The following is a 27,160-nucleotide window of genomic DNA, read 5'->3' as shown; positions in this document are numbered from 1 at the left end:
TTAGCCCTTTTCCTTCAATGCTTTCAGTGTAATGCTCAGTCCTCCAGCATCACAGAGCTGAAACTCTTCCTCAAGTCCATCATCGTCATGTGGCCGCTGAGGAGCAGCAGCGTGGACTGAGTCTGCTTCATCCTCGTAATCCTCCCCCTCCTCGTCATCCTCAAAGTCATCTGGATAGTCAACTTGTTCTGAAATGTCAGGAAGCTCTGGAAATACTGTAAGAGAGAAACAATCTGCTGAGCGATTTGCCACTGAGTTCCATTCGAAAAATTCATACCAAGATTGAAGGCTTTTGTTTTAATCATAAAACAACTTCTATATTTAGAGGGTCATATTCACCAAATGCTCATCAAAAGTCATAAAGGTTAATAAAAATAAGCTACTGAGGAAACATGAAAAAAAACAACTTATGGCTTGTGGCCTGCATAAGGATTTGTAGTATAGTACAGTTTATATATTTGCATTGATTAATATGTATATCATTTCTTGTTTTGTAGGAAGTATAATCAAAATCAGACTAAGAGGACAAAATGAGGGAGTTTTTGATAAAAACTTGTTAGACCAGAGTCCCAACAAGTCAGAAATAGAACTTCAAATTGCTTGTTCTGTCCGACCAACAGTCCTAAATATTAAATGTAGGATCATATAACAGAGTGAAAAGCAAGGAATCCTCACATTTGAGAAGTCGAAACCAGTGAATGTTTGACATTTTTGCTTGATAAATTACTTATATGCTTAATCGATTTAAAAAATATTTGTCCATCCATTTTCCTGACAAATTGTTTCAGCACAAGTCCACAAATGTTTTGATGGCATAAATGTTTCAGGTTGTCATTGTTAAGTACCTGTTTACAGTGTCCTGAGAGCAATATTATACTTTTTACTGCACTACGTTCATCTAACAGCTATAGCTACAAGTGACTTTTTTCGGATTTGGATTTTACATTAAAAAACGCCCTTTTCAAGTGCGATACTTTGTTCAAGATTAAACTAGCGGTTCCCAACTTTTTCGGGCTTGTGATCCCTTACAAAAGAGCCGTATCTTCTCTGAGCTAACCTTAACCCTTGAAACTTCTCTCATTGTTTCATTCAGGCTCAGAGAAATAAAATTATCCAATATTTCACAATTAAGGAAAGAGTAGGGGGAAATTCCCAAGAATGAATACAGATTTGCATCTAAGAACTTTGTTTTTATTCTTTCCTACAACATTAATCATCTCCCAGGTTTATCCCGTTACCCTTTGGAGGGGGCTGACCCTGGCTTGGGAACCACTGGACTAAAAGCTATCTAACTGTGTGTAAAGTAGTTTTAACTAGTTCCACTTTCACCAGCTATAATAGTGAAATGATACTTTTGCATTGGTGTATTAGCAATAATAATCTAATAATGTAATATATGATAAATTGACACTCATGGGAGCCATTTTTCTGCAGAACAAGTACTTCTTACTTTTGATACAAATAAGTACCTTTTGTTGTTGTTTTACTTCAGCAGGATTTTGAATGCAGGACTTTTAGTCAATGGCATATTTTTACACTGTGGTACTGGTACGTTAACTTTAGCAAAGGATCTGAGCACCTCTCCCACCACTTCTAAGAAGATGTTGCACTTAATGTTTACCAATGGGCTCAGCAGAATCGCTGCTCATCGGAGACCCCGAGCGTTCACTGTGAACTTCTGGAGAGGACAAGCTTTCATCCTCATCAAAGTCCTCGGGATAGTGGCAGTCACAGTGGTTCTGTCCTCCAACACACAAAGCATCACAATCTTCGTCCTCCACGTCACTGAGACTGCCCTCCATAGTGTCTTTTTTCTCTTCCCATAAGTGGGACTGACTGAGAACGTGTGGCCCCAGTGTGGTGCCAGTGTCTGTGTTTTTTCCTTCTGTACTAATGTCACAGCTCTCCCCTTTAGATTCAGTCACAGGAGCACAGTCAGTCTCTGTGTGTGTGATGTTCTCTAGGTGATCCTGCACATAGGCACTGCTAAGTATGCAGGCAGCGCTGGGCCTGTTTTCTGGGTCGAGGCAGAGCATCCTTTCTATCGAAGAGGAGACGTGGTCCGAGTACACGTCGGGCAAAGGATCGTACTCCCCTCTGGTGATCTTGTATGACAGACTCAGGAGGTTTGTGGCTGCAAATGGGGGTCTGAGAGAGCAGATCTCATAAAGCAGACAGCCGAGAGCCCAGATATCGGACTTGGAGCTGTATGGGACATCCTGGCAAAGCTCAGGACTGAGGTAGCTGGGTGTCCCAACACATGTGGAGGCCATATCGGCGGTGTTGTTCATTAGTCTGGATATCCCAAAGTCCCCTAACTTTACCACACCTCGCTTTGTTAGCAGCACATTTGAGGTTTTGATGTCCCTGTGTAGTATTTTCGCCGCGTGTATATAATTTACAGCCATAGTCACCTGCACGAACCACCCCATCGCGGTGTCCTCTGTGAAAAACTCCCCCGGCTTCCTCCCTTTCACTCTGTCATCTAAGGTCCCGCCCTCACAATAGCTCATCACGATGTAAATCAACCCATCACCAGAGTGGACAAAGGCGTCGCTGCATGCCACTATGTGCGGGTGCTCCAGCCTCCTGAGGATGTCAGCCTCCTGGAGAGCAGCTCTCTGTGCGCCTGCTGCCCTCGCGTCCTCCGCTTTCAGCCTCTTCACCGCGTGCAGGCTCTCCCGCTCCACGTGCCTCATGAGGAACACGTCCGCCGCTCCTCCGCGGCCCAAACACAGAACCCGCTCGTACCTCTCCATGCTTCGGTCTGGGGGACGACGAGCGAGGTCGTTTTTTTGGAACGAGCGGCAACGCGAGAAAGGCCCGCTTGTGTTGGGCGTCGGTTGCCACGGCAACCGTGTCGCGCTGACGCCGTGAGATCGGGAAGGGGGACAGGCCTGAGAGCTGACGCTGGATTTCACTGTTGTGTCACTAGATAGTCCTCATGAGTAGCCCCAACTGTTTCAAAGTTACAAATAAATGTAAATGATTTAAAGACGCTGCCTTTCGTGGTTATTCTTAGATTCTTTAACTGATTTCCCTGAGGTTTTTTTCTATACATATAAAAAAAAACCCCACTGTTCTTATATGTCTGTCATTGTGGCCTTGCATTTTTGTGCCAGGGTGTTTTTTTTTTTTTCTTGTGTATTTATGTAGGTATTTCTTGCACTGTTTTTTGGTTGGTTGAATTAGTTCTGAAAATGTGGCATGTTTTCTTGTATTGTATTGTACACAACATTTTATTCCTACTAGCATTACTATGTCCTTTGTGTTGCTATGGATTTCATTATGGCATGTATAATATGTAGGCTATTACACATTTAGGAAAGCTCGGGATGTGTAGTGGCGTAGCGAAAAAAAATCGGGGCCCCTTACATATGCAGTCTCACGGGGGCCCCCCCTTCCCCTCTTTAGATAACCATTGCCAAACCCGTACGAATAAATGAATCAGCACGCGTAAACCCATGCATCTGTAGTGGTCATCATGGTATTCAGTAATGAGGTGTTTTAAAGTTTGCACAATCTGAACATGTTTCAACCCTTCTTTCTCAAAACAGTCTAATTACTAAGGAGTAAAAGGAAAGTTATATTTCCCTCATATGAGAAAAGTAAAGGTCCACTTGTGCTTCTTTTAAAATTTAAAATATTTAAATATAAGGTATTTTAAGAACTGCGGTGTGGCTGTATCATTCGTGGTTCATCACACTAGGTGGCGGTATGGCCGTTAACTGGCTGCAGTCTGCCAATAACTGGCTGAAGAAGAAGAGTCGTCGGCGCAGGTTACTGCGCATGTGAATCACAACAGAGAATGGGGGCATGCTATTAGTCTTCCTTATTTCAGTACTTTCTGAATTTCAGTATATTTTAATCGAGTATGCCGCCAAAGGGTAAAGGTGGCAAGGGTGGTAAAGGTCAGTGGCCGTTACAAGTGTACAGTTTGTTATCCGTTATGTACTTCTAGCTTAGCTGTACTTCAGCCACATTTAATCGCCTGTAGCATACAACTGCCACACACGTTTCTGTGTAATGTTGGAGTAGCTCGCCTGGTCGCGAAGTACTGCTTGTTTTGATTGTATGTTGCTGTTATTGTTGTGTTCCCACGGTGCCGAACCTCGGTGCTGTGTAGGAGCTGCTGCGGGAAGTTCAGAGGCCGATAAGAAAGAAAAAGCACCTAAGGGAGGCACCGCTGTGAAGGTAATATCAATAGTTGCTTATTTTTATCCGCAGCTGCATTGCAAAAGTCAAATGTGATGCATTGGGGGAAATTTTACCAAACGATCACTGCCCTCTTCCTCTTCCCCAATCACGACGTGACCTTTGAATGAGCTTCCTGGAAGGAGGTGACAATGACTGGGTAGGTCATTGAAGTACTCTCAACTCATTGTCATGTTGATGCAACCAATTTGAGACGACTTTTGCTCCGTGGCATGGTGCATTATCATCCTGGTAGTAGCCGTTAGAAGATGGTAAACTGTGGCCATAAAGGGATGCACATGGTCAGCAACAATACTCAGGCTGTGGCATTCAAACCACGATTGATTGAAGGACCCCAGACTGTGCCCGAGAAAAAAATTCCCCACACCATTACACCACCACCAGCGGCCTGTGGTGTTGACGCAAGGCAGGTTGGGTCCATGCGTGCCTCAGCAAAAATCCAGATTCATCGGACCTGGCTACGTTTTTTTTTTCTGTCTTCAACTTTCCAGTTTGGGTGTGCTTGTGCCCACTGCAGGCTCAGATTTCTGTTCTTGGCTGACGTGGTCTGCTGCTGATGTAGCCTAAAGGTTCACCATGATGTGCATTCTGAGATGCTTTTCTGTTCATCTCATTTGTAAAGAGTGGTTATCTGAGTTACTGTAGGCTTTCTGTCAACTCCAACCAGTCTGGCCATTTCCCTCTGACCCCTCTCATCAACAAGGCAGTTTCCATCCGCAGAACTGCTGCTCACTGGATGTTTTTTGTTTTTGGGACCATTCTGACTAAACTCTAAAGTGTTTTGTGTGTAAATCCCAGGATATCTGCAGCAGTTTCAGAAATACTCAAACCAGCCTGTCTGGCACCAACAGTCATGCCACAGTCAAAGTGACTGAGATCATATTTTGTTTCCCCATCATGATGTTTGATGTGAACATCAATTAACTGAAGGTCCTGACCTGTATTTGCATCATCTGGATAATTGCACAATTAAGCAGGTTTACAGGTGTTCCTAATAAGTGCTCAGTGAGTGTATAATTGCTAAGCTTAACATTTACAGTGATGATATTCATTGTTTCCTGTCCATTATTTATTCCGGGAAGTCTAACTGTGCTTTTATGGTCCGTGTTCCCCAGGTTCGGCATATCCTCTGTGAAAAACATGGAAAATGCATGGAGGCAATGGAGAAACTGAAGGCTGGAGTCCGTTTCAGTGAAGTAGCATCACAATACAGTGAAGACAAAGCTAGACAAGGAGTAAGAACATGCTCTCATAATAAGTTGTACAGTTTTGGTCAGGTTCAATGCCATTACTTTGTCCATTACTACCCTTTTATTGCTTGATTCAAATTATCCCATAGTATTAACTACAAACCCTAACACTGAAGGTCCTTTACATTTGTCTCTACTAATGTAATATAGAAATTGAAAATTTGGGTCACTGGGTCACCATTTATCCTATTCCATTGTTATTAATCAGCCTTATTTGGATACCAACATACCTGAGGTTTGGGTAGGGTCCATTTATGGCAGGCGTTTTGATCCTGTCATTGTTTCATAGCAGGAAAAGTACATGGCTGGGTTCCATTTCGTAGTTAAAAGCTGCATCCAAAAAATCAGGCGCTGCCTTCTTTGAAGTGTGCTTTTCAAAACCAAATACGTCTTAACTGGTGGTGGTAAATACAGGCGAGATATGGGAGATGCTTCGTATGATATACAGGCCTAAACCTCATAATGAGTCCTGAAGGGTGATGAATTCCAGACTGATGAATGATGCTTCTCTGCTTCCCCATAACTCACAGAATTGTGTGTTATGCCTCCATCCCACCGCAACACCTACACTGGTGTATTCCCAGCTATTTGGAAACTTTCATGGAAATTAAGACTATTTTTCACCATCGTTAAGCGTTTGTTGCTCATGTTCAGTCACTTTTTTTCTGGCGTGGTACCCATATTAAGTTCATACTGTGGGGTTTTTCTTCATGACTGTTATGTCGATGACAGGGTGATCTGGGGTGGATGACGCGAGGATCGATGGTTGGACCTTTCCAGGATGCAGCATTTGCCCTTCCTGTCAGTTCCATGGATAAACCTGTCTACACAGACCCTCCTGTCAAGACTAAGTTTGGGTATCACATCATTATGGTAGAAGGAAAAAAGTGACATAGGATGGCTCAACATTTGAAATTAGGACATACAAATTCCACCTTTGGCTATATTGTTAAAATGATGAATTCCTGATTTCACTTCTTTATGTTTTGCTAAATGTATAAGAATAAGAAAAGTAAATGATCCTGGAGTGAAATCATGTCAGGTTTGTCTTTGTTAAACATACACTACCATACTGACAATCCGACCTTAATATTTTTACAAGCTTAGCTTTTACATTCACATTATCACCTGGGTTTTCAGTCTATTCATTTTTGTGGAACTCAAACCACAAAGGGCCAAATAAATGCATTTTCACTCATGCTGTACAAAACGTGTAAGCTTTGTTTGTGTGTGTATGAGAGAGTGACAGAAAAAGACTTGGTGGAGGAAGTGTTGGCCTCACCCCGAGGAATTTTTGCTGTAAAGTCTTTCAGAAAGGGACATGTTGACATTACATTGTATTACATGTTTTATTCCAGAAATATAACCCATATTTGTAATGATGGCAAAGCCAGAACTGTTAAAAAGGTATGAAGATCATTTAATTACTTGTGAAGTTTCTGTTTCTGTTATTCTGTGTTCTGGTTAAATTAAAAAAAAAGAATGAAGCTGACATTTACCAAGCAGAGCTGATACAGATAAAGTATATTTACTGAGTGGGGTTACAACCAGTGATTATCTGCATTATCAGTTAATTCGCTGATTATTTTCTCAGTCTCTTTCATTTGGTCTGTAAAGGTTTGGAGAAAGGTGATGGCATGTAATTGCTTGTTGTACGACCAACACTAATACCTAAAGATATTCAGGTCACTGTCACATAAAGACAAAAGCAACTAATAAGTCTCACAACTGAGAAGCTGGAACTAAGTGAAATGATTAACTAATTAAAAAAAAAAGTTGAGTATTTTTCAGTTGATTGACTAACAATCAGGTAGTTGTTTCAGCACTATTCGGGCTACTGACTGTTCAATAGAAGCGTTAAGTAGTTTGTACTCATTTTATGTATTTCAACAATGCGCATCAGTTAGACGGCAAATATAGCAATATACTTGGGATGGACACTTGTGACTCATGAACCTTTCACAGAATGTACAAGTATCCTCCGCTGGAGACTTCACTAATCTGCATCACCATTCCCTTAAGTCCCTGGTGACAGCTACTCATAGAGTAATAAAACCCGTTAGTACTGCGCAGACGTGGTGACCTCCGTACAGCTAGGCGGCGATAGCCCGCGGAGGCCGTGACAGCACGGCCCGCACCGGGAAAAGGCAGTTGACGTTGTTACGCCTTGCTAGATGATTGGCGAGGTAAGATGGCGGCGCCAGAGGAGCCAGAATTATCCCAGGCGCAGACCGAAAAACTCCTCCAGTTTCAGGTAGACAGCCTAAATACAACACTAACACGTGTCCGTTTGTAACCTCATATGCTAATACGTTCTCATTGATACTGAATCACTGTAAACAGGAGAAACCGTGCGCGTTGAAGCGCTTTTTGCACAGTCAACTTCGGTAACGTTACCCCCAGTCCCCTAACGTTACCCGTCAACTGGAGTCACAGCTAACGTTAGCAAAGCTGGCTAACATTAGCTAAACTAGCTAACAAGTTAGCACACTTTAAGGGCCTCAGGTGGACTCGCATAGCATAACGTGTGGGTTGTTTTTACTCACATTCAGTCAAATTTTGTTCATCAGCATCATTCGTGGTGCGTTTTTGATGTAACTTTTGACTTAACATCAACTTGGCTAAGGATGGGTTTCCACTGACGCTCCCCTCAACACTTGCTGAGTTAACATTAGCAGAGCAGTGATGAGCGAGCTGTCACTGATGTTGCTCAACGACACAACTGTTTTTAGCTATGCCAAATGAAATTTTCAGTTTTATGACAATAACAGTGATGCAACTTTCTTCGCCCTTTAATTTGTAGCCTGTTGTAGCTCTCATAGTGCACAATTGAAAAGCTACCCCTTAAAATCTCTTGATGTTTTGGAGAGCTAGCTAACTTTTAACGTCAGCCTGCTTGGGGTAAACGATTTTCTTCTCTGTTTATGTTGACGTTAATTTTGAGGTTAGATAGCTGGATAACTAAATTGTAGTTAATCAGCTATACTGATAATTTCACTCTTACACCTTTTGACAACCGAGCCAGTTTAGTTTTGTATGATTCTTGCTAACTTTTGTTCAGGAGGAACTTGACACAGCAAAGCAGTAGCATGTGAGCTACCGGAGGAAGCCCTGGCTGTACACGGGCAAACATACTTCCCTGCCTTTCTGAGCAACTTGAGGCCTTAATTCTGTCTTTTCTTGTCATGTCTCACAGGACCTAACCGGGTTGGAGTCAATGGACCAATGTCGTCGAACATTAGAGCAGCATAATTGGAACATAGAGGTAAAGTGCTTTTTAAAGTCCCGCAGGGTTAACAGTAAGATTTTCATGGCTCCTTTTACATTTTTATTCCTATACAGATTCTGTTAATTGTGCTGTCATCTGCCATTGTTTTCTTTTAAATTATTGGAGGACTTGACTCACGTATGATGGATTTAACTCTGTGTTTCAGGCTGCAGTACAAGACAGACTTAATGAGCAGGAAGGAGTGCCCAGTGTGTTTAACCCTCCACCATCCAGACCATTACAGGTCAATACAGCAGACCATAGAGTATATAGTTACATCGTGTCAAGGCCACAACCCAGGGTAGGTCTGCAGGCTTTCATGTCTGTGCTTTAGGATGATATGGCTGCGTAGCTGTAGAGTATTTTCACCTCACAAAATATTAAATGAATATAGAGGATTCCTGTAAAGTGCTCATACCATATTTTGTAAAACGTGGTGATGTTTGACATATAGCCACATTCTGTCTGGACTTTCTTAATGTATATTTTTGTTGTTGATGGTCTCGCTCAGATACCGTTCTGACATAATGAGTTAGGTGACTGAAAATTAGGTGAATTTTAAGCTTTGTTCTTGAAGGAGTGTAAGTCTAAGTGGTTTCTTCATCTTCTAAATGATTTCTTCATTTTTAATGGCATTTCTATTGCACAAAACATAGAAAAGATGGATTTTTTTCCTAATAAACTGCATTGGTTCTTCATTTCAGGGATTACTAGGATGGAGTTACTACCTGATAATGCTACCATTCAGATTTACATATTACACACTTCTGGACATATTCAGGTAATTCAAGCACATTTATCTAAAGTTGTAGCTGCTGGATAGAAGGAACGTAATCGATCGCCACAATGTATTTTTCTTCCAGGTTTGCCCTGCGGTTCATCAGGCCAGATCCTCGTGGTCGTGTGACAGACCCTGTCGGAGATGTTGTGTCCTTCATTCATAGTTTTGAGGAGAAGTATGGTCGGGCACATCCTGTATTTTACCAGGGAACATACAGCCAGGTAAGTTCAGATATATGGAGTGCAAATGCCCAGCTTGATACACACATCTTTTTCTGCTCTGAATGAAGTTCAGTCATTCAACAGGGAAAAAACTACAATATGTTGTAATGTTTTTGTTTATCGTGAAACATGTAGGCACTGAATGATGCCAAGCGGGAGCTCCGCTACCTATTAGTGTACCTTCATGGGGATGATCATCAAGACACTGATGAGTTCGCCCGGTATGATACTTATTTTTTATACCTATGTCTATGTTACTATCTGTTAAGTACAGTTGCTAGAGTTTTTTTACTCAAGGCGCAGTCTGCTTGGTTTTTGCTACATGTTTTGAAAGCACATAACTTTATAGTATATTTGTATTTGTATATAACCTTTGTGTTTTCTAACCATGTAGACATGAAAAAGATCTTTTCTGTTAAATTTTGTGTTTTGTGCTACTGATCTGTTACTACATAGCTCCACATTATGTACAGAAGAGGTCATAACCTTCCTCAACACGCGAATGCTCTTTTGGGCATGCTCAACCAGCAAGCCTGAGGGCTACAGAGGTATGCAAATTTATTTTTATGTAACTCATCTTTTATTGTGAATCAGATTTAATGTAACATTTGTTACTATGACCATGTGCCCCTCCTTTTCTTTGACCTAATCACAAAAAAGTACATAGGTGAAGAGGTGATTGTGTTCCCAGGTTTTGAGTTCTCCATTGAGACTTCTATCACCACCCTAATACAAGGAACTTGAAAGGTTTATTTTGTTTTTGTGTTGTGAAAATCATCAAAAAAAAGCAAAGGAAGTCTCACTTGAGAACCTAAAACTTTGGCACATAAAAACAGCAAGTGTTTGCATAGTAGCTACCACAAAGGCTAACGTGGATATGGTTTGGTGTGTCTGTGTGTTTGGGTGAACTCACCTTCTAATTAAAGTAGTAAAATGTATAGTAGCAGCACTGTGGAACGAGTGACATTTGACTGTATAATATTTGGGTGTGTTTCAGTTTCCCAAGCATTGCGGGAGAACACCTATCCATTCCTGGCCATGATAATGCTGAAGGACCGCAAGATGACAGTGGTGGGAAGGCTCGAGGGCCTGATTCAGCAAGAGGACCTCATCAATCAGCTCACCTTCATCATGGATGCCAACCAAACATATCTGATGTCAGAACGCCTTGAACGGTATGGGAAATCAATAAGTTCACAATGGATGGCTTTCCTTTCAGACATTTCATCTAATTTATGTAAAGAAAAGTGGAAGTTACATGTTGTCGTGATTTTGATTGAATTTTAAAAGTATGACTATCTGTAGCAATTCACTTCATTTTCAGTCCTAAGTTTATAGTCCTCTGTTTAATGCCACACTCTGCTAGTGTACCAGAATCGGTTAATAGTGTGCAGTGTAATGACTGTTTTTGTTGTCAGGGAGGAGAGGAATCAGACCCAAGTGCTAAGGCAGCAGCAGGACGAGGCCTATCTGGCCTCCCTCCGTGCAGACCAGGAGAAGGACCGAAAGAAAAGGGAGGAGCAGGAGCAGCGCAGGCAAGAGGAGGAGAAGGTCCGACAGAGTGCTCTTGCCGAGGAGCGGAGACGAAGAGTGAGTCTTATTTTCCATTTATGCTGTAGATGCCAATTTACACACAGAGACTGTAACTTACCGTTTTTTAAAAAATTAAATACATAGTCTTTTTCTGATTCATGTTGTCACTGTTTGTTGTGTGACTCAAGACACTCGAAGAGGAGAAGGAGAGGAAGTCGGAGTGTCTTCCTCCAGAGCCACCTGCAGATGATCCAGAGAGTGTCAAAATAGTGTTTAAGCTGCCCAATGATACACGAGTGGAGAGACGATTCCTCTTTGGGCAGTCTCTGACGGTGAGTACCACAGTTATCAAGGCTCTGTTTACCCAGTTGACCCTGCTTGATTTATCTTATGCAGTGGTTTTCAGTAGATTTGACAATGAAAACAGTTTCTGTCAAAGCTCAAATAAATTTTTATCACTGGATGTCAAAACGTGCTTTTTACGGCAGCGTAAAACCACATCATATAATAATGTTAGTCTTAGGCTGGAACAAAACTTTGCGCTATCAAAGCATGCTGTGAATGGCATATGGTTTGACACCCATAATTATAAGTACTGTATGTTCATCCAATACAGACTTGGTCCATATGTGGAAATGTGAAATCATTTTTTAAGATACTGCTATTCTCTTCACTGAATGGTCCCATCACTTCAACTAATTAGCTATTCCCATGACCATTTTTTCTTTCACAGGTAATATACGACTTCCTTTTCTCTTTGAAAGAAACCCCAGAGAAGTTTCAGATAGTTACAAACTTCCCTCGCCGAGTCTTGCCCTGTCTCCCGACTGAGGAGCAGCCCAATCCACCAACACTGAAAGAGGCAGGACTCAGCCGCTCCGAAGTCCTTTTTGTTCAGGACCTTACGGACGATTAAGAGATGACATACAGTACCTCCTCTTCGTGGAAAACACATTTTCCTTCAATGCCCAGCCGCCCCCCATTTTTTTCCTTTTTACTTATTTTGTTAAATGGCCATTATGCACAAGGGATCATTGAGATAAAATTCTGACCTGGAAAAATTCAAACCACCCTGCATCCAGTCCTTGTTTGGTTGTGTTTACAGGGTTCCCAGTAGCCTGGATAGTCTTGAATTTTATCAAATAAATATTTCTTGAAGTCCTTCCTTGAACTCATCTTTGTATCCGTATGGAGAGAGAAGTTTGCTTTCCACTGTCTGTACTAGTTACCAGTTAACTCTTGTCCTTCCTCACCAGTAATTGTTGCAGCAAAGGATTAATCATCTACTGAAATATATACTGAAACAGTAGCATAGCTTTGTGCAAAACCAGAACCATATCCCAAATTAGTTCATGCCAACTGCGCAATTGAGAAAGTCAGGTTGTATTAATACCTACTGATACACACAGGATGCAGAATGGAGAACTATGGATTTCTATGATGGTGTGAATGCCTTGGCTTTTTTTTAATTATTCTTCTTCTTGTCAAAGATGTTTGCTCCATTTGTCCTAATTCAACACCCTTTTTGCCTTAAGTTTACACATGCTTCCTCCACAGTGACTGACAAGCACAGAACTGGTCAAAGTTTGGTTTGGTATTGCTGTGATTGTTAATCCATGAGATGTGGAGAGCAAATGTACTACTTCAGGGAGTAGGCTGCTGGATTTGGACATAAAGGAAATATGGGAACCCTGTTTTAAATGAGCCATGACCTGTACATAAGTTAGATATTTAAAACCTCCAAATTTACCTGACTCTTGTTTTTTTGACTCGTGTGTGTCATAAAATGACCAAATGCAGGTTTGTTACTATGTAAAGCAGACTGCCTCAAGTTCATAAATTTAAAAAGACAATATTTAACTGAGGCCACAGCTTTTACATGTGGCTTTATCTAGTATAGTCCAAGTCTGCCCATAGTGTGCCTGTGGTTACTCATAGATGCCTGTTTTGCCTGTAACATCTAAATGGGCTCATGTAAAGATGTAATTTTCCAACTATAAATTAAAAACGTTTTAAAAACGTGGGTTTACTGAGAATGTACGACTTGCTTGTTCTAACATGGTGCTTCAGATAAACAGCTTTTCTTTTTTTGTCTGTGCCATGAGTTGAGTGGGGAAACACCATGAAGAGAAACTGTAACTCTGATGAGTGGGATATTTTAGGTAGTTTTCAGACTTTACTATTTTAACCAGAATGACATTTTAGGTACACTGAGGGATTAGTGTCATCATTATTATAAATACTGCAGTTTGACCTTTCAATAGCTTTCAGTCAAATAAGACGTGTGATATTGGTATACATCATACATTTATTAGTGAACAACCCTCTCAGATCAGCCACAACAATTAAAAAAAAATATGATTGCACTACTTGGTAAAGCATAACTAGCAACTTTCATTTAAAAAAAGTACAAATCTTAAAAATTTCAAACAGTATACAGATGTATATATAATACACTAACTAGTTATGTTAAATGCTACAAACAATATGATTCCAATGGAATGAAAAATTATAACATTAATAAGAACCATTTCCTATATATAATATATATTAGTTGTTTTCTCCCCCACCCCTACCCCCCCTCCCCAATACAAACATGGAAAAAATGAGGTAACTGTAAATGTGCAAGTACCAAAGCAAAATATCTGCCTAACACAGAACACATGCCCCTGGCTCTGTTGGCGGGTGGGTAGTCTGGTGTTCAGGCAAGGACCCCTAGAGGCCAGGGAGAGTAAGAACAGTAAACCACTATCCCACCACAGCAAAAATCATTGGTAAACAATAAATGGCATCTACAGAGCAATCAATCACAAATCCTAAATAAATTTTAGCTGCTTATTGGAACACATTTTTGCACCACACAAGCTGTGAGATTATTCAATAACTCTTAACAGAAAGACTACAAGACTCTATTCTCAGTTGTCATTAAAAATTACCTCATTACCTAGACCTTAATGGGAGGTTCTCTTCTTATTTAACAGTGTAGCTGGATATTGTCAATTAAATATTTACTCCAAAAATAATAGTGCTAACATCAACATGAATTAAGGTATCTATATGTGAACAATACATTTTAAGATATTGATACACTGAGAGGAAGAGCCTGATAGGCAGGTACAGTACTACACTGAAATAAGTATGACAACACTTTATTCTTTTTTTTTTTTTATCCCTTAAACTATAATGATTTCCACTGACATTGTTTAGGGGTATTAGTATAACATGCTTTAAGAATACATGGGATCCATGACAAACTATTGCATTCACGCAAGTGAGTTTTCATACCTAAAAGCAGAACATCTAGCACCTTTTCACTATGGCTTTTGATAAACTACAGTAGTTTCAGAGCATGTTATTTTCAGTCGTTAGGGCAATAACAGTAACACAATGTATGTAAGAATTTCTGGAATCAAGACCAGGTTTTTTTTTTCCTATAAAATGAAGTTAGCGCAATAAAATCTTGTAGTCATTCAGTTCTATTACAAATGTGTGCAGTACAATGCATGGCAGTTATCAGCTGAGCATTAAGATCCAAACCCCCAGAACCCAAAGCCAACTAGAGCTAAAAATCAGTTGGGATCTGGTTGACAAGCATGCATATTGTGCACCATTAAATAGGTCCCCACCAGATTTTGAGATATCCTCCACTATAACACACTTGTTTAACTGTTTTTTTTGTTGTTTTTTTTTAAGTCATGCAAACACCTCTGAAGTAGATTTGGGAGTGAATTAGGTAGAATAGTGTGCACCGCGGCACATTTAGAAATGGGATCACAACCGCTATGTCTCAACATATGGTTTGAGTACAAGAACAAAAGTCAAACAGGTTTGAATAATACACTTGTAATGAGTTGCAGTGTACATTGCCTCTTTTCAGTGAATATCAATAACATATTTACTGATCTTTTTTTCTTGCATGCCTGTCTTTAAATGATGTAATATCTACTATTTCAGACAAAACAGAATATTATAATTGATTACATTAAATTATTTATGGTCTGAGGAAAACGACCAAACTAAATTCAGATATACCCTTTTCATGGCATCCTTTCCATTTAAAATGGACTGTTCTCCTTTATTTATTTATTTTTTATATACCGAGAGGCCCTGAGTGATTTTTTTTAACTTACAATATATGCCAGCGAATAGATATGTACACATAGGTTAATTCTCAGAGCTGTGGGTTTAACTCATTAAATGGCTTCTTTTTTTTTTTTTTTCTCTTGAAGGTGGCACACACGTCAAAGACTCACATTCACTTAAGAAACAAAAGTAGAGAAAAAGGCAAGATCCCTTTACATGTGAAGGGCAAAGGTTACAACTGCCTTTTAGTGCTTACTGGGGCAGTTAAGAGACAAGAGTGAATCAAAAGTAAAAGTTCATTTGTTGCTCTTCTCCCTCCCAACCCAAATATATCCTGTTTTTTTTTTTGTGTGAACACAAGCAGGGAACTAGAAGTCTAACAGTGTTTCTACACTACTGATTACTCCAGCTCTGTGTCATTCAAAGGCCGTCTTGATCACTGTGGGATACAGACAGCTGGCCTAAAATGGAGTGTCACCAGTGACTTCTACAGGGGTTTTCAACATTCTTCTGTCTTCAAATGTTTATCTAAAAGCATTCACACTGAAGCTATACATACAGTTGCTCTTTTACAACACCATTACCATGGCCTAAGACGATGACCTGACCAAGTTACCAGAATATAACACATACCATACACAAACATTGTTAGTGCTCCAACTGTTTCCTTCAATGTATTTTCTCTAGAAGATAAAACCAATAAATAAAACTTAAAAAAAAAAAAAAAAAAAAAAGGCATACTATTAAAACAAGCGGAAATGAGGAAGTAATTTTCAGGATTAGTAATAGGTTTGTGCTTGTCAAGGTCATAAGAAGGCAGATCTGAAATCTTGAACAGTAGGCTATATCTGTATATTGGATTTGGCTCACAAACAAAGAAATAAAAAGCCCAGTCGTCCTAAAAGGGCAAGAAAATGTTCATTTAAAACTCGACACTCACTGCACATATTGCTTTCTGCACAGGCCTCCAGAGGTCTATGGCATCAGCACAGCCTTCAGACGAGGACTCCCATCCTTTAACGCGGTCAGGTTGGAACCACATGCTAGTCTTCCCTCATGGCGCTTTCTGAATAAGCAAGCAGTTCTTTTAGTATGCTTCTTTGTCTCTTCTTTTTCTTAAAATTTGATAATTTTGGTGGCAATGCTTGATTAAAATATTGCTAGTCTGAATCAACAGTTCATGCAAATCCTAGCATGCTGCCCTGTATCCAGTGGTTACACAATGCATTGGGTCTGTGAACAGGACAAACATACACGCACAATACGCACACACGCGTACACACTTGCCAGAGGAACAATGCCGACGTGGAGGGTGGATGTAGCACTTGTGCAGTTATGCCAGATGACCTCGAAAAGACGCAGTCCATTTATCCATGACTGCTCTTGTACAGATCTGTGTTCCAGAGTGGATAATCTGGGGTAGAAGATACCCCAACAGTTGCATGTCCCATAACCTCAGGCTTAACAGAATCTGCATTTAACCATAGCAAGTCACACTTTCACAATAGCATTGGCAAAATCTATAACAAATAAGGGGTAAAACTGTTGAAATTATCAATACATTATTGCAGAACATACATTATTAACAAGTCAGTTTGCCCAACACCTACACAAACATGCATCTATGATGGTCAGGCGTCGCCTCCAAACACAGATATCCATGTTGAAGTATTCCTATTATTTTTCTGCTAATTGCACAAGGTGTCCAGCCTATGATCCTCCAGGCTCCCAACTCACCTCTTCCAATGCTGGATGCCCACAATTCATGAACACCACAACCAAATCCTTTAAAGAAAAATGAAACCCTGTAAACAAAAGCAGCAAATAATGCATTGTAGGGAAAATCTTTGGAATCTGCAACGAGGGGGCAGAGAAAGAACTGGCTGGCGATCCCAGAACTCTGGCTATAGGCTGCAATAGGCAGTGGGTTTCATGAGACTCAGACCATGAAGCACAGCAGAGGTACAACAGGTTCCAGAAACAATCCTGGATTGCTTATTATTTAGGAAGGGGGCAGGAGTAGTGGGTTGGCAAGCTATATTTACTGGAGGACGCAGGTTGGGTGGCAGGTGTCCCCGGCTTTGGGACAGACTCTGGTTTGTGCAGCTTTCCAGTTCAGCACTCAGAGACAGCTCTCACTCCACCTCCCGGTGTACGTCCGAGGCATCGGCTCGGCAGATAGGACAAGTGCGATTGGTCTGGAAGTCAAGCGCAAACAACGTATAAAAACACCAACCACTATTGATATGGCAGTACTCACACAAAACAATGAGAAAAAAGTTTGAATGCTTTAAGTCTTAAAACTGGCATCAACTTACCTTCAACCATTTATCCACACACTTGGCGTGGAATTCGTGGTTACAAGGTAATACCCGAAGTAGCTGCCTACACTCAAAGTCACTAAAGCACACAACACACCTGAGGGGTAGAAAGGAAAAAATGACCAGGCTGTAGATACATCTACATGGACTGAACATAAGTGGTTTGTTTTATTCCAAAGGTGAGGACAAGGCTTACAGCGTTTGTTCAGATAGATGATTCTCTGAGTTGAATCTGTAGGACGGAAGTTGCTCTATATCTGCTTTTGAGAGTCCACGTGGTTTCGCTTCACCCAACCTCTCTGCCAGATTCAGTAATGCCTACACAGATGGAGAGAGAGAGAGAGAGAGAGAGACAGAGAGACAGAGAGGGGGAGATAATGTTGATTAAATTTGGACTTTGATTGACATTTCTTACTTGGGATGTGCAATGTCATAAACCTGGCACGGGCTCCACACAGCCACCAAATAATTTTAGTCACATCCTTTAAACTTGGATATGGAATAGTGAAAGAAGGAAAAAGGTAACTTTTCCTTAAAAGATGTCTAGTGTTGTTTCTAGCTATAGAATTTCTTACTAGATATAAAATGAGAACTTCATTGTACATGTGAATCCCTACACGTTTACATGAATTCCATGGGGTCAAACTCATGTACAATCTCTGGTACTGTTCACTGTTCTAAAAACTCAAAAACCTAGTTTATGTTATGGCTAACCTAATGGAGAATTAGTTTTTCCTCAGTGAAAAAAAGAGCGTCAAACCTTTGTTGTATATTTAATGTGTGAAAAAAGGCTGAATTTGGCCTTGTTTGGTTTTCCTCTGACCACCACACTAACCTCATAGTTCTCCATCTCCACATCATCCACATCCAGGTCTAGACTGATGGCTGGGCCCACTGCAGTTGGAGGCACAGGAAGCATTGACCTGAGCAGAGATAGAGAAACATAACCTGTTGAGCAAACTTTCACTGTGATCCTAAGCAGCACCTGTTCTGTAGATGCCGGCAATGAGTGGTAACTACAGTTACTGTGTCTGTCTCTTCGTTGCTCCAATCTTTTTTGAATAGCAGAGTTGCAAAAGCTTAAGGGCAGCACACTGTTAACCCTAACTCAGCTGCAGTATTCTGACACAACTAGTACAACATTTGATCACTGAGGCCAGTAACTTAGTATTACTGGCATTTTACAATCAAGTAAACAACTGCCCGATTCAGACCTCTATACTTCATAAACAGGGTGCTTCTACCACAGGTACTTACAGGAAGTAAGGGAGGAAGCCTGGGTAGTAAGATGGAGGGGGTGGAGGAGGAGGGAGGGGTTGCTGCAAGCGGTATCTCTGACCACCTACTCGCCGGGGCAACATGTGGGGATATGGCTGCAGAGAAACAAACACACATATTAATGAAATTATGTAAAATACAAGCCTGTGAATAAAGTGAACTATCTTCTTTAATTTGACTGTAAAGTGAGTAAAAAACACAACAAGGCACAACAGCACATACAAGAGCCGTTTTACAGTAATGTGACACTTTGTGACAAATGTTTTGATAGCAAATAGTGTGTGGGATTAAAATGTCAAAGTCAGTAATTATATTACAGTTCTAAGTATAAGCCACAAGTGTTAAATGTATAAGACAAAACGTGGCAGCTCTGGAGTTGTTGGAAGGCACGTTGGCGGAGCTGTGCTGAACAACAGCAGGTAATGTCATGAGTAATGTAACTATTTACTGCTACTTTTAAGTAATGCTATTTCTTTTTCAATCAGCAATAAGTAAAGTGAGTAATGTGCATGGTACTGGTTAAGACAGTGATATGTTATGGCATTTTTATTGGCCAGTAACAAAAAGGAGCTAAGTTGAATTTTAATAAAAGCAACATCAACAAGAACATCAACTGCAGGTTCTGCCCCAGTTTAGCTTTATGAATAAATCATAACACTTGTTTCTTTATTGTTCCAAAATAAATTAGGTTCATACACCGTTTAAGCAGATATTTTGACCTGTCGTAGCAGGAAGAGCACAAGATTAATGATCCACTCAAGCAATTACTGCCATGTAATAATTAATGTTTTCTGTTACACCTGTGTTTGACGGGTAACAATTTCTACTGTGAAAAGGGGCTATTAAACTTTAGCTTTACTCAACCTATTACCTCTTGCTTATATGCACTTCTTGGGTGAGAAACACTCTTATCCCCCATCTACCGCCTAGGTGCCTTTGAGCAAGTTAGTTGGGCCAAGACTGGTGCAGCGGAGATGCTCAGTGGCCAACGGCATGAGAATGCAGTTTTACTCAGGGTTTCTGCAGCAGGGCTCACCAAGCTAAATCTAAAACCTATTAATACAACACAGATGCAATTCCATACCTGTTCCACTGTCATACTAACCAAAGTATCAATGTATGTATGCATATGCAATTAATTCAATTAATGTGACTTGGACCTGGATGAGTGATATAAAAACTGGATGGATGGAATAACCAATTAAAATGATAAATTAATTTGACTTCAGTGAAGTCATTGTTAAAAATCGACACGATGGTGCTGACTGAAACTCCACAAAATAGGATTGAGCAGCCTCCTGTGTGCACAATACACCGTCGAAACAATCCCATCTTTAGTTTAAAAGTGTGTAACTTCTCCCAACAGCCCAGAGTCCGATACAAAAATGTTTTATAACTAACAATACTGCCTCTGGCAGGCAAGAAAAAAAGTTTAAGACTTGTAAATCTAATTCCAAACCTTTTAATACCCTCTAAGGCATTTTCAAGGAAACTGAAGTAAAATTAAATGCTTCTTAAGACTTGTCGAGACCTACAGATGCCCTGTATACTGATGTGTTGATCTGAGTAGGTGTAAGGAAGGTCATGCTAAAATGAGTTCTAAGTGCACTGTCGATTTCCCTGCAAAATAAAAGGCCAAAAATGTCCGAGGGCCTGTCTTACCACTCCGAAGGGAAGCTCCTGATGCAGAGGCTCTTGAGGAAGATACTGCAGGGGCAGAGAAGGAGGCAGCGCTGGTGGGTGATGAGAGGGAGGGTAGGAGAAGGTCCCTAATGGGTGCTGGTCCCCTCTTAGGTCAACTTCATTCTCTACCCTCTGTAGAGGCTGAGAGGAGAGAGAAAACTTTGCTATTAGACTCAAAGTGTGTATGCAAATGACCAAATTAGTGTAAACATTCTACATGCACTGGACTGTGTTTTCATTAATAATCGTGTGTATACCGTCAACTACTCACCATGCGTGGGTGCTGAGGCTGTAAAGGGACAAACTGGCTCAAAGGAGTAAGGTGAGGCGGCTGGTGGGGGGGTACAGATGGGGTTGGGTGCAATACAAAATGTTCGCTGGAGATCAGGGGTGGAAAGGCTTGATAAGACACTGGCATATGCTGCATCGTACATGCCTGTATGAGCTGAGGAGAGGAAAAAAAACCACACAAGAAGGGACATACATTTACGCAAATCCATTTTCTTTTTTGGATTTTTGTTTACATCAACAATTTAACTCAACACTTTGAAGCGGCCTCCACTTAACCAAAGTAAATTAGCTCCTCGTATTCACAGTAAGGCAGTTATAATGAAAGCATGTTGTAAGCGTGCAGTGAACAGAGGCGATGCATCACATAAAACCAGAGCACTGACAGTACAGCACCACACTAGATATTATTCTGAAGTCTGTTTCCACAAATAATGAACTAAACGTACAACAGAATCATATTTTTCTGGCTGAAGTGTTGCCGCTAATAATTGTGCCAACATCAAGACTATTTTACTAATCCTGCTTAGTAACAGCAGCCGCTTATTAGTTAGTCATGAACAGTGACAGATTGCATGGCTGGTATGGTGTGCTACATGGATGCCACTGACATTTGGGCTCTTCCTTTTCAAACTCACAGGAGGAGGAAGGCAGCAGAGCAGAGAGAGCTGTCCGCTGAACATTACCGAGCATGCTGGGAGCTGCTGAGTGTTGCACCCTGGAAGGGGCTGCCCGGTGTGGATGGGAAATCCGTGGGTCGTCACCGTCGTAACAGTGTATGATATTGGAACTGATCCCTGGTGCATCTTTTAAGAAAAGAAGTGGGGAAGGGGAGAAGGGGTGACTCCACAATCTGCCTAAAACAGAAGCCTGTCTGCCAAAAAGAACTCCTTCCAAACAGCTACATCACACCCTGCATGTTTCATATTAAATTTGCACATTACTACAACATTTGGTCAGGCAAGATGGCAAGTCATATTCAGTAAAAGTTATAACTTCTTTACCCACCAGGTTGTTCTGGTTGTTTTACCTGGTCATGTAGATCCACCATGATGGGGCTCTGCTGGGGCAGGTGAGCAGCAGGGTGAAGCATGCGTGGTGGTGTGCTGGTGTGGCTGTATTGTCTGGACTCATCTAAAGGAACCTGTTGGTGATGCTGGGAGAAAAGCAGGTGATGGAAGTTCTCATCCTGGACCAGGGAAGTGTGCAGTACAGGCCTGTCTCGTCTCCCCCACTGGCGTCTCACTGGTGGGCTGTAAGATCACAGAGAAAAAATTAATCACTGCCACAGATAGTTCAATACATAATCCCTATAAACCCTCTAAACTTATCAGGTTAATGGACAGTATGTTGTTTCCTTAAAATGAGCTCTCATTTGCCTTAGTCTAGGCGCACGGCTGCTTTTCCACACAGACCACTTAAAATGTGTTTAAATGTTAGAATCTGTGTTTTTTTTTGAAGAAGTGGTCGTAAGTGGTATATTGTTTTTACGTCTAAAAATGAATTAAAACGTATCAGTATGAGCATTTGCCACTAATTACTAGCATACTAGTATATCGTGTAGGGAAATAAGCAAGTCACATTTTGGAATGTTTAGTACGGGGGAAAGTGTTGCAGTGGGGGCTTATTTTAATGATAATAGGTTCACATTGCTTTCCTCTTCCGCCTACAAGTAAGGCAACATGAGTCACACACAAAGCTGACATTTGGTAATGTTTTGAAAGCATCCCGATCTTAATCGTTAGATACAACAAAATAAATAAATTCTACCTTTAAAAGAAAAAAATGTCTTAAGCAAAGACAGGGCAAAGATCTTACCTTCTCCTGAGATGCACTGGGGCGTTGCAGGGCTCTCCAAGGAACCTCCTCGGGTTTAAGGGGGCTGTTGGTGGCAGCCTATTTACTGCTATTTCCCATGGTCGCATTGGTGACGTCGTGCAGACGAGTCACACTCTGGGAAAGGAAACAGTACAGTGGAGGCACTTGTATGCTGCCTCTGATTGTCTTAACCCTGCAGAAAACACAACAAAAGGACAAATCAACAACTTTGCTTCTTATGCTCAAGAGCTTCCTATAGCCTTTATCTTTCAACTGAGCACACCATCTAGTCATTACGGAAAGTGAGCTTCAAAATAAAACCATGGTGTCAGTCGCATTGTAACACCCTGTATCAAAAATTCAGATTGCCTGATGCGTTATACAACACAGCCCAGTGGGATTAGATATGATGTTGTAAAATATAATTATATAATTACATGATAATAAAATAGAGGTTGAAAAAATTGTAAAGTTAAATTTCTCTGAGGACCACTCAAGGTATTTGGACCCCACTTTGGTGACAGCTCTTCTACTTTGCAGTCTAGGTTAAATCTCAAGCGATCCAATTTCAAATCAGCTGTGCCCTAAATCCCCTAGAATTAAGAATATCGGGAACAGAGAAAATGTTTGTGACCTCATATTTTACTGAAGCAGAAATTAAGCATGTGGGCAAATGTTTTGGTTCAGGGAATTTTATAATCATTGAATCATACACTTCACTGCTACAATTCAGTTTCACTGACCTTATTCAGGCTTCTTATATTTTAATAGAAATGGCATAGTTAAACACTGTACTTAGACACATGCATCAGCCAACTTCTCCATATTCGTATGGTGACTGTTACTGGCATTCTCTGCATGCATTAACATACAGTAGGTCTGCGAGAGCATTTCACTCCCGTTTCTAGGTGCCTTTTGACAGTGAAAGCTGCTTGTCCAAAAATACTTCAAATCCTGTGGTAATTTCTCTGGATATTTAATTCCACATTGCCTTTTCCTCTCTTGTGAGATGACATTTGCCTCCCATGATGTCTGCTGGGTGTTTCACTAAAATATTTTTCTCATACATTAGTGCTTTGTAAATGGAAAATACACTGGGGAAAGGGCCATACTTGCTTAAAAACACATAAGACAGTGTTAACACCAATTATGAGACAAATAACAGTAGGCTGTCTGCTACAGGTGCCTAATAACACGGATCAAGATCTAGGCTATTTATAACTAAATTCATGTCACGTCTAATGAAGAAAAGAGTCACAAACGTATCCCTGTTCAGTTATAAATATTCCGTAGTTTCATCTTTAATTTAGGGTATCAAAAAGACTTCACCGATACATGTGTTGAGCTTAAGCAAAAGGCAAAAATATAGCACATTCAGAGGTGTTTTAAGTGGCAGTGTAATTAATATGGTATGTTCGGGGACAGAATAAATAGGGGTCGCTGCAGCCTGCCCGAACAAAAACACGGAAAGCCATGTGCTCAAAAGACAAAGCAACAACAAAAGATATGGTTGGTAAGCGGACCGCTCGCTACCATGCAGTTTTAGGAGGCCACTGTACCGTTACACCGTTTCCCACAAGTATTATGCAAAACCATGCACACATCGCTGCGGAAATTAGGAACACTCTCTTTGTGGCAGCCGCTGGTTTTCTCAGTGCCAGGGCAAATTCGACGTCCCCTGTTGAGGGGAAGCTGCTAACTTTAGCCAAGCTAGGCTAACGCTTTGTCCAAACATAGCAGGGCTCAGCTGCAGATGACCAGCGAGCTCTTTAGCCAGCATGCTAATATATGGTGAGGGCATCTGCTCAGCTATCACTGTGTTTTCTCCCAGTGTAGCTAACATGTTACACCACAGAGAGAGAGAGAGAGAGAGAGAGAGAGAGAGAGAGAGAGAGAGAGAGAGGGGCACTGTACGCACACGTTTAGCAATGTGAGTTGGCCAACAAACAACACAGTCCAAAATCTTACTTTCTTAGCTAGTTTGCTTGCTCGGTGAGAAGGGGGGATGGCAGGTGTTTCAGTCTCCGAAACGTCGTGTCCTGTCAAGTTATCCCTGCGTGTAACCGCCTCTAACCAACCACCATCACTCGGTAGAAACTGACGTTAACTGAAGACTGCTGTTTTCTTCTACAGATTTTCGACAATGTCCCCGACGGAGCTGCGATTAGCCTGCTAACGCTAACCAGCTAACACAACGCTTTCCAGCTGCTGCATAGGGAATCCGTTTTCCTCGGAAAGCGCAAAAACGTCCTGTCCGTTGACGGCAGCGTTTACCTGAGCACGAGACACCGTTAAAAGTGTGAAACGAGAGCGTTAACGACACAGCGACAGAAAACATTCCTTGGCGCGTGTATGTTCCTTGAAATGCATTGTTATGGTGAAACCACGCCTCCTTTTCTGAGCCGCCAATCGGCGCGCAGCAAACACAGACAGCAGACGTCCAGACAGCCCTGGCTACAATGTATCACAACGTAGTTTACAAACAATAAGCCTCCGGAGACGTTACAGGTCACCAGAAAAACTAGTGACAAACAACATTTAACTCCATCTCCACAACCTGAATGGTTGGCCCAATGACAGAATGAATGCGTACTCCGACCTTATGTTTTTACTTTTTGTTCCTACTTACTGGGGAAAGTTACTAGATACATTAACTCAAGTACTGTACTGAAGTACAATCTTCAGGCACTTTACTTGCGTGTTTCCATTTTTTGCTACTTCGTACCTCTAGTCCTCCACATCTTCTGTGGGAAATATTGAACTTTTCTCTCCCTTACATCAGTTAAGCGGCCGGTTACTTTTCGAGTGAAGATTTTATATACTAAATGATTTCATAAAATCGAAAACAGAATAAGAAGGTGTGCACAGGTCAAACTCTTTACAAATAAAGAACCTGGTCAAATATCGAGCCATCTGAGCGCCATCAACCAGAAAAGTTGGGGAATTTCCCAACTAAGACATCTCTCTTGTGGCAACCCTTCACAAAAGAAAAACATCCAGTGATCCATTTCAACCAAAAGTCATTTTAACTCATTAGCTTCGGCCCACATGCCCCGGGTGTTTATTTGTAGAGCACAGTGCTTCACTGTAGGTCTGTAACTCTGCTGTGGCCTACAGTCTGTTTTGGCTCTCAGTGGAGGCCATAGTGTCCTACTGTAGACTGCTCAGCCAGTTATGTAATATTGCACTTGCATGATCGAGTGGGAGACATCCTCCGCCAGCCATCATACGACATTCCTCATTTACGTCTTTGCAGGACAGCGAATGCGGCTGCCAAAGAGGGGATGTGAATGTTGCACTTGAGAATGATCAAGCCCCTATCGGGCCTCACGGGCTACCCATCAGGCCCGGTTTGCCCAGTAAGAGTTAATGAGTAAATGTCTTCGTCTGTTTTGACTGCTTCACCGCAGAGCATTGGAGCAGAGCTGGCGTTTTGACTGGATCCAGGAGCAGGCAACAAATGAAGAGCTGGCTGAGGAGAGGAGCGGGGCTACGCAACGCAGCCTAAATGTAAACATTACAACATCGCACTCGGTAGCAGCGAAACAAGGAGGGGCTGGAGGCTGAGCAGGATGACAGCCCCAATAACCCGTCTAAGCATCTCCCGTAAACACGCGCCGCAAATCTCCCCAATTCAACCGAGACGAAGCAGTAACAAGAGGAGCAGTGTCGTTACCTGATTGTTATTATGCAAACATCTGATCACTGATATTCTCCTTGTAATTTTCACATCTCGTTAGGCTAAGTGCTGCATCCCGTGGTCAGCTGTTCCCGTGTGGAACATTCCGTGGATTTCACCACTGCTGCGAAAAAAGGTGCTAAACATTAGACTCGCGTATCACCAGCACGGTCAGACTAAATATCGCGCGGCCTTGCGGCTTTGCGACCCCCCGAGATCACATCCGGAATCGCCGCTCTTTGGTTTTGGGAAAGGTTACCCAGCCCCACGGTTGTTTTGGGTTTCTGCATTTCCCCGTTACACCCCCATTCCTGCGCATTTCCAGAGCAGAGAGCAGACGCCGCGCTGCCATTTTTTACCGTAATGGACAGAAAAAAGTGTGCCGGTCTGACTCGAAAGTTCTGGGTCGCCTATGAAAAGCGTTCATTTGTATCCTGGGATGAAGTACCCACAACCTACATGCAATGATAACACAGTTTTAAATAGTCTGGCACAAGTAAAGCTCATGCATTCAATTTTTTTTACTTGATTAAAAGCACAGAACCTGCAACATTTACTAAAAGTATCAAAGGTAAAATAATATATACTATATGAATGTCTTATTATAACTATACATGCTGTAAAAAAAAAAGAAGCAGTATTATGTTGTAGATGGTCCATGTGAAAATAATTTTACCTACTTTATTGGGAAATGTAACCCCTAATACATCATATTTTGCTGATCCTATTTTTTGTATGTATA

General features: G+C 41.3%; 4 protein-coding genes across 10 annotated transcripts; 2 read left to right on the top strand and 2 right to left on the bottom strand.

The window, feature by feature from the left end:
* nek12 (NIMA-related kinase 12) lies at positions 1 to 2,759 on the bottom strand. Its single transcript, XM_040120606.1, has 2 exons — positions 1,622 to 2,759; positions 1 to 215 (listed from the first exon to the last, which is right to left on the bottom strand). Exons 1-2 carry the CDS (start codon positions 2,757 to 2,759, stop codon positions 1 to 3), a joined length of 1,353 nt encoding a protein of 450 aa, XP_039976540.1.
* Positions 2,760 to 3,742: 983 nt separating this feature from the next.
* Positions 3,743 to 7,044, top strand: pin4 (protein (peptidylprolyl cis/trans isomerase) NIMA-interacting, 4 (parvulin)). The gene is made up of 4 exons (XM_040120276.1): positions 3,743 to 3,911; positions 4,127 to 4,194; positions 5,331 to 5,450; positions 6,198 to 7,044. Exons 1-4 carry the CDS (start codon positions 3,875 to 3,877, stop codon positions 6,354 to 6,356), a joined length of 384 nt encoding a protein of 127 aa, XP_039976210.1. The 5' UTR covers positions 3,743 to 3,874; the 3' UTR covers positions 6,357 to 7,044.
* A 537-nt stretch (positions 7,045 to 7,581) lies between these two features.
* faf2 (Fas associated factor family member 2) lies at positions 7,582 to 12,430 on the top strand. The gene is made up of 11 exons (XM_040120275.1): positions 7,582 to 7,719; positions 8,662 to 8,730; positions 8,900 to 9,034; positions 9,438 to 9,514; positions 9,597 to 9,735; positions 9,871 to 9,956; positions 10,192 to 10,283; positions 10,733 to 10,910; positions 11,154 to 11,325; positions 11,457 to 11,600; positions 12,002 to 12,430. The coding sequence occupies exons 1-11, from the start codon at positions 7,657 to 7,659 to the stop codon at positions 12,182 to 12,184; spliced, it is 1,338 nt and encodes a 445-aa protein (XP_039976209.1). The 5' UTR covers positions 7,582 to 7,656; the 3' UTR covers positions 12,185 to 12,430.
* A 1,427-nt stretch (positions 12,431 to 13,857) lies between these two features.
* Positions 13,858 to 26,569, bottom strand: rnf44 (ring finger protein 44). Of its 7 annotated transcripts, none has more exons than XM_040120358.1 (13): positions 24,708 to 25,172; positions 22,740 to 22,932; positions 21,952 to 22,174; positions 21,560 to 21,727; positions 20,905 to 21,078; positions 20,613 to 20,774; positions 18,930 to 19,045; positions 18,508 to 18,595; positions 17,869 to 17,990; positions 17,670 to 17,769; positions 16,621 to 17,549; positions 16,292 to 16,417; positions 13,858 to 13,983 (listed from the first exon to the last, which is right to left on the bottom strand). In XM_040120358.1, the coding sequence occupies exons 2-11, from the start codon at positions 22,844 to 22,846 to the stop codon at positions 17,487 to 17,489; spliced, it is 1,323 nt and encodes a 440-aa protein (XP_039976292.1). In that variant the 5' UTR covers positions 22,847 to 22,932; positions 24,708 to 25,172; the 3' UTR covers positions 13,858 to 13,983; positions 16,292 to 16,417; positions 16,621 to 17,486. The 7 variants fall into 7 exon arrangements, with proteins under 7 accessions (XP_039976292.1, XP_039976290.1, XP_039976294.1 ...); XM_040120356.1 differs by having other exon boundaries at positions 16,635 to 17,549; XM_040120360.1 differs by having other exon boundaries at positions 16,292 to 16,765; positions 17,397 to 17,549.
* Between the last annotated feature and the right edge of the window lie 591 nt (positions 26,570 to 27,160).

Source organism: Xiphias gladius, chromosome 23 (assembly GCF_016859285.1).
Source record: "Xiphias gladius isolate SHS-SW01 ecotype Sanya breed wild chromosome 23, ASM1685928v1, whole genome shotgun sequence".
NCBI lineage: Eukaryota > Metazoa > Chordata > Actinopteri > Istiophoriformes > Xiphiidae > Xiphias > Xiphias gladius.
The sequence above is the reverse complement of the archived record's forward strand: the minus strand, read 5'-3'. Positions and strand labels throughout refer to the sequence as shown.

What these genes read in the sequence shown, in the direction of transcription:
- nek12 (XM_040120606.1), bottom strand. Translation starts at nt 2,759, where the DNA reads ATGGAGAGGTACGAGCGGGTTCTGTGTTTGGGCCGCGGAGGAGCGGCG. An exon ending in CGATTCTGCTGAGCCCATTG is followed by an intron (nt 216 to 1,621) that starts GTAAACATTAAG and finishes TCTCTCTTACAG; the next exon opens with TATTTCCAGAGCTTCCTGAC.
- pin4 (XM_040120276.1), top strand. Translation starts at nt 3,875, where the DNA reads ATGCCGCCAAAGGGTAAAGGTGGCAAGGGTGGTAAAG. An exon ending in AGGGAGGCACCGCTGTGAAG is followed by an intron (nt 4,195 to 5,330) that starts GTAATATCAATA and finishes CGTGTTCCCCAG; the next exon opens with GTTCGGCATATCCTCTGTGA. An exon ending in AAGACAAAGCTAGACAAGGA is followed by an intron (nt 5,451 to 6,197) that starts GTAAGAACATGC and finishes TGTCGATGACAG; the next exon opens with GGTGATCTGGGGTGGATGAC.
- faf2 (XM_040120275.1), top strand. Translation starts at nt 7,657, where the DNA reads ATGGCGGCGCCAGAGGAGCCAGAATTATCCCAGGCGCAGACCGAAAAA. An exon ending in ACACTTCTGGACATATTCAG is followed by an intron (nt 9,515 to 9,596) that starts GTAATTCAAGCA and finishes TTTTTCTTCCAG; the next exon opens with GTTTGCCCTGCGGTTCATCA. An exon ending in ATGTCAGAACGCCTTGAACG is followed by an intron (nt 10,911 to 11,153) that starts GTATGGGAAATC and finishes TTTTGTTGTCAG; the next exon opens with GGAGGAGAGGAATCAGACCC.
- rnf44 (XM_040120359.1), bottom strand. Translation starts at nt 22,846, where the DNA reads ATGCGACCATGGGAAATAGCAGTAAATAGGCTGCCACCAACAGCCCCC. An exon ending in CCAGTGCATCTCAGGAGAAG is followed by an intron (nt 22,175 to 22,739) that starts GTAAGATCTTTG and finishes GTGATCTTACAG; the next exon opens with CCCACCAGTGAGACGCCAGT. An exon ending in CATCTATCTGAACAAACGCT is followed by an intron (nt 17,770 to 17,868) that starts GTAAGCCTTGTC and finishes TCTACCCCTCAG; the next exon opens with GTGTGTTGTGTGCTTTAGTG.